Source organism: Bos indicus, chromosome X (assembly GCF_029378745.1).
Source record: "Bos indicus isolate NIAB-ARS_2022 breed Sahiwal x Tharparkar chromosome X, NIAB-ARS_B.indTharparkar_mat_pri_1.0, whole genome shotgun sequence".
Lineage (NCBI taxonomy): Eukaryota > Metazoa > Chordata > Mammalia > Artiodactyla > Bovidae > Bos > Bos indicus.
In genome coordinates this window covers 59,590,555-59,599,426 of record NC_091789.1, presented here as the reverse complement: position 1 = coordinate 59,599,426, position 8,872 = coordinate 59,590,555, and the positions used below count along the sequence as shown (strand labels likewise).

The following is an 8,872-nucleotide window of genomic DNA, read 5'->3' as shown; positions in this document are numbered from 1 at the left end:
CTCTGTGGATAAACATTTCTTTCTTTTTAATTTTGTGTCTTTACTTTTTATTACCCAAACAGTATCAGGGCTTGTGGAACTTTCAGGAAAACTCAGAAAAGCCTAAAGAAGGAAGTAAAAGTCTACCATAATCTTATTCCCAGGAACCATTGTAACTTTCTCCTTTCTCTAACCAGACTCTTTTTTTCCCCCCTGCATACTGTATATTCTACACTTCTTTTTTTTCTTACCAAAAACAGGATCATCCTCCAAGTTATGTGGTACAGGCTTCTTTTTTTCACTCTTCAATATATTAACCTTTCCCCAATCTTCTACCATGCCAGTTTTAATATGAACCTGTGTAACTGTTCAATGATTTATTTAACTGGCTTTCTAAAGTAAGACATTTGGCTTGTTTCCAGTTTTCCTTTGCTACAAATAACACAGTGGGGTTGAAATTGGAAATGGGGGTTATGTGAACAGAGAAAAAAACAGCACTGGGATCAAATTATTCACACTTTTAGCATCTTTTTTTCTAAACTTTGTGTTGATAATTATACTTCCTAGAACATGATTATGAGTGCCTGCTTCGTATTTGGTGGTAAGGACTTACCCTAAATAATCTAACTTGTTTCCTATCATTGGACATTGAGGTGGTTTCTAATTTTTGACGATTACACACCTGGCTGTGATGAATATCCAAGAAGCTAAATAAACCTGCACCGGTGCTCGACACTGAGGTCAGTAGTCATATTTTCAAACCTCTGAAGCATAAGGAACCTGCCAATAGTTGTAACTGCAAACTGTTTGGCGAAGGCCCAGAAGACTGGCTGAGGCTGAGAGGATTGTGACCCAGGTGCTGGGCTTGCCCGGGGTCAGTACCCATTTACCCAGCACCCGTCAGTGTTCAGCCTGACAGGGCCCTTTGGAACCACTGGGCTTGCATCCTCCTCTCACACTAGAGGGAACCGAGGCGCCGGGAACCCAGGTGCCAGGGTCAGAGATGGTCTTTCAGCAGACCTCCCCCAGCACCCTGGCGCCCGGACTGGAAGCTGAGATTTGAGATCAGCAATCTGACCTGGAAACCCCTGCAAATGCTGCCTGTGCTCCCTTCTCAAACCACAGATGGCTGAGGCTGGAGAGGGGATTCAGTCAGGCACTTCTGCAAATGTACTGCCCAGTAAAGGGGAGGGCGTGGAAAGAAGACTTGAGGTCCAACCCACAGGCAGCAAGACCAGCCCCACCCAGATGCTCCATTTTTCTCTAACCCGGGGGATATGCTTCATAGTGGTCACCCCATATCCAGTCCACCTGGCCAATATATTTGGGGTTTGAACTGAAATAACGTGAGTCTCACTTGCCTCAGTTGTCCCTTCTCACTGTACTGGTCTCTCTCCCCAGCACCTGACAACTTTCTGTGGTTTCTAAGGCACTTCCCTTGTTCCCTTCCCTCAGGCCTTGCTACCACCTGGGGAATTTGCACAAATGGTGTTCGATTTGCCCCTTTTGTGTTTTCCTTTCTGACTTGGAGGTAAAGAACTGCCCTCCCCCCTGCCTATGGACTCTGTTTATTCAACTGGGAGAAATTTCACACCCAGGAACACGGGTATCCCTCCCCCAGCCCCTTTTCCTAAATCTTCACACACACACACACACACACACACACACACACACACACTGCTCCCCAGGTATCTCATCCTGACATGTCCCTGAATAATTTATGAGTCCAGGCAGGCCTTATAAAAAGTTTGTCTCCCAGGAAAAGCCAGAAAAGTGCGGGACACTCTGAGGAATCACAGCCCCCACAGCCTGCCTGGCCTTTACACCCTAAGGATGGACCCTCCTGCCCCCGCTGCTGCCACCCCTGCTCTGGCCCTGGCCTCAACTCCAGCCCTAGCACAGGACTCCCTGGCACTGCCCTACCTGGGAAACCCATTGCCCCTTCTCTCCTCTGGACAAGAAGTAAATAAACATGAACGGTAAGTGGAACTTGGCCTTTGGTCATTTGAACTCAAGCTTAGTGGGGTTCCTGGGACAACAAAGGAAATAAGAAGTCCAGGGCCCCCCTGTTCTCTGTGCTCCCTCCACAACTCAGACTCTAATATCTCAGCTGGCTCTTCACCTCACTAATCCCTCTGATTGACAGGAGGAGACTTGGGGACAGTGGGCATTGCCAAAGCTGAAAACTGAGCAGCCAGGCCCTCGTGTGCCAAGTTGCTCAGTCCACTGAGGGGCAAAGGGGAGACTACCAGAAAATCTGGATTGGACAGGACCTAGGCTGAAGAGCAGGGAACGAGGTTCAAAGTGCCAAGAGGCTAATGACCAAGGGGCTGTCTTTTTCCGGACCACACCATAAGCTTTCCATTTGCTTTTTTCATTACCTTTTGAAGTCTAGTGAGAAAGCAGTGGACCCAGAAATATATTTGGCCCCTTTCCCCATCCCAGGAAGAGGGCAGAACTGTGAGCTCTACTTTGGGGGGCAGGAGGTAGGGGGCAAGATAGTTTCTACCCAACCCTCATTCATTCCTCCAAACGTTTAACCGTTCACTAAACATTGACCAAAACACCTACTGTGTACCAGGCATTATGCTTAGGTGTTGGGGATTCAGATACCATTGAACATAAATCTGCCCTTAAGAAGCTCTAAGGTAACTAAACAGATAATCATCCAACAGATGTGATAACACTGTTGAAGCAGAGGAGTGCCATCTGTCTTGACCTAGACTCAGGGTCCTTAGGAAAGTCTTCCTGCAGGAGATGGAATCCGAATCAAGTTTTTGGAGGGCTTCTTTTCTTATCTCAGGGAGGCCAGACTCTTTCTCCTCCACCAACTAATCTCTCCTCTTTGTCCTAGAGGAGCTTGTCTTTGGAGGCCCTGGCTGACCTCTACAAATGACCTCCCCAGGCAGGTGAGGAAACGTGTGGATTTGGTGAGTTGGAGCCCCTGTCCCACGTGTTCACACACACACATGACCACGTGCAGGCACTCAGACCTGGTCCCTTCCCAGAGGGGCCCCCAATCTCTGACCTTCAACTCAGGCTGTAGACCCGGAAAAGCACTTTCTCAGCCTTGCCCACTTTTGAGTCCCACAACAGCTCTAGGAGGAAGGCAGGGAGCCGAGGCCTCTGGGGCAATTTAGCTGTGCAGAAAGCTGAGCCCCAGAGCATGAGAGGGACATGGGCAGGCTCCACGGTGCATGTGAAGTGGGGCTAATGCTAGAATCATGGTCTCCTGGCACCCAACCGTGGCATTCTTTCCCACCCCCCCACCCCACCCCCGCATCTTTGCTGCTCAGTAGAACTCTGTCCCCTGGACCATCTCCAAACAGGTGTTAGAACAAGGACAGGAAAGCAAACAACCCCCCAGACTCTGTCCACTTGTTGTTCAACTAGAATCAGGACAGATCCCCTTATGGGACGGGGTACTGAACCCCAGAGATGTCTAAGATCTTTTCTAGATCATCTTACCTACAGGTTGCTGACCCCTGATACAGAAGAGGCAGTTATCTGACCATGCACTTTGAGCCACATGCGTTTTGCTTTTGACAGGCCCCCGGTGGGACAACAGGTGCCAAGGTCACCAAGGTTGACTTTGAGTTCCATCACCCGGTCAGGTAAGCTTCTGGCATGAGGCGCAGAGCCTGATGTAGATCTATTAGCCTTTTAAATCCTCACAACAGCACTATGAGGCAGGAGGAGGGAGGTACTGCTATGATCACTCTTTCACAGACCAGGAAATGGAAGCTCAGAGAGGTTAAGGGACTTGGCCAAGGTTGCCTTCCCTGGAGTCACTGTCAGTGACCCCTAAGAATGAGCCCCTGTGGAGAGATCAGTGAAGAAAGCCTTAGTAGGAGATGGAGGACACAGGGCTAGAAAATTCTTGGCTGCAGGCCTTCTGGGGTGGGGAGTAGGGAGTGGGATCAGTTGCAGGATTGATATATGCCAGGCTTGGGTCTCTTCACAGCTATAGGCCCACCAGACATGACCTTTCTGCATGGAGCCATTTTGTAACACTCCAGAAGGTTCTGTTACAAAGCTCCCTTTCTTCTTTTTCCATCTCACCCCATTACTGCAACTAAGAGTTTAGGGGCTGGCTTCCTTCTTGGTCCTACTGACCCTTCTGCACATGGCAGCCTATCCAAGTTGGGACCATATTTCTTCTCTGTCCACAGACTCTTCTGGCCTAAATCCTGCTCCTTTGACTACCTGTACAGTGATGGGGAGATTTTACTGAAGAACTTCCCTGTCCAGGCAACCATCAACCTCTATGAGGACTCAACCAGTGAGGAGGAGGAGGAAGTGGAGGAAAGAGAAGAGGAGGAGAAAGAAGAAGCAGATGGAAAGGGGCCAGAAGGGTGTGTGAAGGTACCAGGGTCAGCACCACACAGGGCAACAGCTCATTCTCCCTCCCTGCCCCTGACCTGTCCCAACTGAACCAGTTAGTCTGATGGGGTTCATTATGCCTGGCAACATTTCAGGGCATTGATTAGCCAGGAATTCCCAGGAACAGTTCTCTGGATTGAAAGTTGGGTCCTCAAGTTACCGGCTCACCCTGGCTACACCCAACAGATCTGTCAGCCCAGCCCTCTGGCATCTTATTGGGTTGCTGTTGTGTTGCCAACGAGAGGGTCCTAGGAACTCTAGGGGAAGGAAAACTTGCTTTCTGAACCCCCCAGGGAGCAGATGAGGATGAAGCCTGCCTATGCAGAGAACTGTCACTCTTCAGGGCTCTGACTTCCCAACCATTCAGGTGGCCATGAAGTCCTGTCTTCCTGTGGTAAGCCTGATTTCTGGCTTCACCTCCATGGATGCAATACCAACACCAGTTGGGGTGCCTTTCTGACGGACCTTGCAGGAAGGAAAGGGGACATCTAAAACATCAGTCTACTTTGGGGATTGCTTCCCTTTTGGTTGTTATCTACTGGGGTCTGTATTTTGGCATGAGACCAATCAGGAGAAAAATAAACTAGATGATGTTTACCTTTTTTCCTGGAACTGGACTGATTTCTTAACTGAACTCTGCCCATGTTTTGAAGTCATGGGCAGAGGGTCAGAAACCAGCTCAAGGCCAATCCATTGCTCTACCTGAGGTCAATTGACAGATCTTTCTTCACAGGGATGTACCACAGGAGGCCCACCATGGGGCCAGGCCTTCTTGGTCAACTTGTGCAATCAGATTTGATTAAACCTTAAAGACAGCTTGGGAAGGGGGAAAAAATGGACCTCAGAGGGCAGCTTAAAAGTCAGAAGCAGAGCTGGAGGTGGGGGAAGGTTAGAGATGCAGCATCAGCTGAGCCTTGATGATGAGCCTGTGCATGTGGGGAGGGGCCTTGAGAGGCGACCAAGTCCTAAAAATGTTACCTTCTCAAGTCCCTTTGTATCTGCCATAGCTCAGCTCCTCAGACTCACCCCTGTCCCAAACAGCCTTTGAGTCATTTTCTTGCCTCCAGCATGTTCCACTGCAATTCATCCTCCACATGTGTGCGTGTGTGCTAAGTTGCTTCAGTTGTGTCTGACTCTGTGTGACCCTATGGACTGTAGCCCACCAGGCTTCTCTGTTCATGGGATTCTCCAGGCAAGAACAGTGGAGTAGGTTACCATGTCCTTCTCTAAGGGATCTTCCTCAACCCAGGGATCAAACCCTTGTCTCTACATCTCCTGCATTGGCTGGAGGATTCTTTACCACTAGTGCCCCTGGGAAGCCTACAGGCCACTAGATCAGACCATGCTGTGCCCGCTGCTCAAAGCCCTACCACTGCTTTTCATTGCCTCAGCAATAGTTGGACTTTGTTTTATAAGTCACAGATCTTTCTGGGAATCTATAGCTTTTCTACTCAGACACTCACAAATCAAGTCCTCAACTTGATATTCTAGGCTGTTCAATTGCCAGTTCCTGCTTGTCTCTTTAGACTTGTCTCTCAACACTTGAAGCTCATGCTTCCTGTCTTTGAATGTGTCATGGATTCTAATCCCTCTGTGGCTTTAATGCTGTCTGGAATGCTTTTTCACTTTTGTCTGATAAGCTCCCATGCATCCAACAGGACTAGCTCAGACACCTCTCCTGTGAGAAGTCTCCCCAGACTCCCAAGCCCAGGCTGGGTGCCCCCATCATTCAGTACCTCAGCCTTCTACCATAGCATCTACCTCTCCTCCTTTGCAGTAAGATGGGGCCGTGTTTGATATCACCACGTGACTTTTTTGCACAGCACACTGTCTGGCACAAGAGAGGTGCCCAGGAAATGCTGAAGGAAAAAGATTTGCAGATCTTTTAAAAACAGTTCTTAGTAGAACCACCTCCATCCCCTCACTTGCTGGCTTCCCATGTCTTTGCCGAGCTACAGACAGGACAGGGTAGCATTATCTGATTCAGGAGCAGAACACTGCCCATCTTTCTTTCTCTCCTCTCTCAACTTAAGACAGGTTGCTCCAGTTCTGAGCCCTCACTGGGACTTCCCTTAATTGGACACAGCCTTGGGCAGCCCACCAAACACACACTGGTGCCATCTATTGGTCAAAATTTAACTTCGTTCCTTAATTAAGCCTGCCAGGCAGTTGACCTTTGATCACTTTAATCCTTTTAGGCCATTCTGTTTCTGCTTGTAGGTAAAGTGGAATTTACCAATCTTCTAGCTGTATAACCTTGGGCTACTTATCCACTCTGACCCCCAGTCTCCTCATCTGTAAAATGGGAAAAGTCATGGTACTTCCTCTCAGGGTTGTTGTAAGGATTCAGTGAGATAATATATGTCAAGTACTTAGCACAACTCCTGGCACATGGTAAAAGCACACAATAAGTAGTGGTATTCATAGCAATCACCGTTGTAGCAGTGGTTATTATTAATTTTATGTTAGAAATCAGCTAGTAGGCTAGAGTCAGCTAATGACTGGATTTATTCAACTAAAGATTGATTTATCAGTCATCTCCACCTGATCTCCCTGGCACCATTTGATGGTTTACCAATCTCAGGATGTATTGTTTGTCCCCCATTAAGCAAACAAACAAAAGGAAACAGAGACCAAATGTGGCTTCAACTTATTTTCTGAGCTTCAGCAGGAACACCCTTCTTTTGAATTGAATGCAGAGGGCCAACATACAAGACAGATAAAGATGGAGCTGCCCCGGGAATTACAATGGGAGACACAGAATTCCTACTTTGGTGTCCTCTCTATGTAAACGAACTCTCTTCACCCCCTTTTTGTGAGGTACCCTCAGAGGTCTCTAGATGGTGTGAGACTATTTGAAACCACTATCCTAAGAGTTAAACCAAGGTTGATTTGAAGTTGAAGAGGGATTAGTATTTTTAACATGTCCAGTGTTCTGATTAAAACCCTTGTTTGGGGTCCTAGGCTCCCAGCATTCCATTTCATTTGAGCATTTAATAGCTCAAAAATTGCTCAAGTCCTTGTACCATAGGTAGTAGGAGTTTAAAATCTTTGGAATCCCAATATCTTTGGTTTTAGGGTATTATGTAGCATAGAATTACAAATCCTTAAATCCCCAGTGGCTTAAAGACCCTAAAACCCTTGGAGCAGTAATTCTTAACTCAGTGAGCTCCTCTTACTTCCCTCTCTCCTCCCCCTTACTGAGCATGTGCCATTGGTCAGTGGCAGCCATTTTGTCTCATTTTCCTCCCAGTCCCTTGCCCTGAAATGGCTTCCAATCCTCTTCCCCCGACATAGTTGCTAAGTGATTGGAAGTCACTGTTCTGACTAATCAGAGTACAGTGTGAGTTGCTTTGTTGTCATGGATGTATCCATTCATTGTAGCAACGTCAAATCCAGTGCACAGACTTGGGGTGGGGGGAATCTTTGCAAAACTGAGTCCTTCCCCTGGCTCCACCTAGCTGGCCCACCCTAGGTGCCCATACGTCCTCACCCCAGCACTACTCCTCCTGTTCCCCCATAGCAATGAGAACAGGGTACTTTGGTTGAGTGCAATCTTCATTTGAGCTGGGACTTGAAGAATGGGCCCAGGTAGAGATGGAGAGAGAAAACTTTCCACAAAGAGGCAGCTGTGTGAATTCCTTCATTAAATGAATGTTCATTGAGCACCTCCTCCATGCCAGGCATTAATATTATAGTGATTAAGAGCATGAGCTTTGGAGGCAGATGTACCTCAGTTCAAATCCCATATCTGACACTGCTGGTTCCATCATAGGCCCACTCCCCTCAGGTGTCAAGGTCAGTTCTCTACGCTCAGCCTTCTCACTACATCTCTGTAGTCCTTGATTATATCACTCACACAGTCACACACATACACGCTGCATATGCTCGTTAAGAGTTGCCTATTTTCTCCTCTGTTTCTGTAAAGGAAAGCCCTCTCTCCAACCCCAGTGGTTGTTACCAACTCCATCTCTCTCCTCTTCTCCCGGACTGTACCTGTGTGGTTATCTAGTGGGCAGTTGGTCTCCTCTTCGACCCAGGCCCCTGTTGTAAAATGGTGGCCAATCCTCCTCCCAAACAAAGTTGTTAGGTGGCCTGAGTTCACTGTTTAGACCTCTCAGGGGCCTGGTGTTGGTTACTATGTTTTGGGTTTACTCCCCAGCTGGCAAGACTTGTAGCAACCTCTGGGCAAGTGCATAAAGCCAGGTAGAAAACCTGGCAAAGAACCAGTCTTTAGGAAGTGGTAGTCACACGTTCTCCAAGGCACTTGCTGCTCGCATTAGCCACCATGATCTCCTATGCTACTATAATCACAACAATCCTGAGGAGACAGTTATGCCCATTTATGAATGAGAAACTTAAGGTTAGTAAGGATTTTGTCCCTGGGTCTGTGTGTTTGTGTGGAGGTTACTACAAGCATGGCCACTTCTTAGGATGAGGCACTTTAACCTATTACCTCATTTAATCCTTACAACAACTCTGATACATAAGTACTGTTATTATCCCCACT

General features: G+C 47.8%; 1 protein-coding gene across 2 annotated transcripts; it reads left to right on the top strand.

Moving 5' to 3' along the window:
* The first annotated feature begins 949 nt into the window (after nt 1–949).
* Nucleotides 950–5,241, top strand: RIPPLY1 (ripply transcriptional repressor 1). 2 transcript variants are annotated; one of them, XM_019955550.2, is made up of 4 exons: nt 950–1,958; nt 2,834–2,909; nt 3,529–3,593; nt 4,152–5,241. In XM_019955550.2, exons 1-4 carry the CDS (start codon nt 1,813–1,815, stop codon nt 4,411–4,413), a joined length of 549 nt encoding a protein of 182 aa, XP_019811109.2. In that variant the 5' UTR covers nt 950–1,812; the 3' UTR covers nt 4,414–5,241. The 2 variants fall into 2 exon arrangements, 1 of the variants encoding a protein (XP_019811109.2); XR_011565110.1 differs by lacking the exons at nt 950–1,958; nt 2,834–2,909 and having other exon boundaries at nt 3,375–3,593; nt 4,152–4,334; nt 4,656–5,241.
* The last annotated feature ends 3,631 nt before the right edge of the window (nt 5,242–8,872 follow it).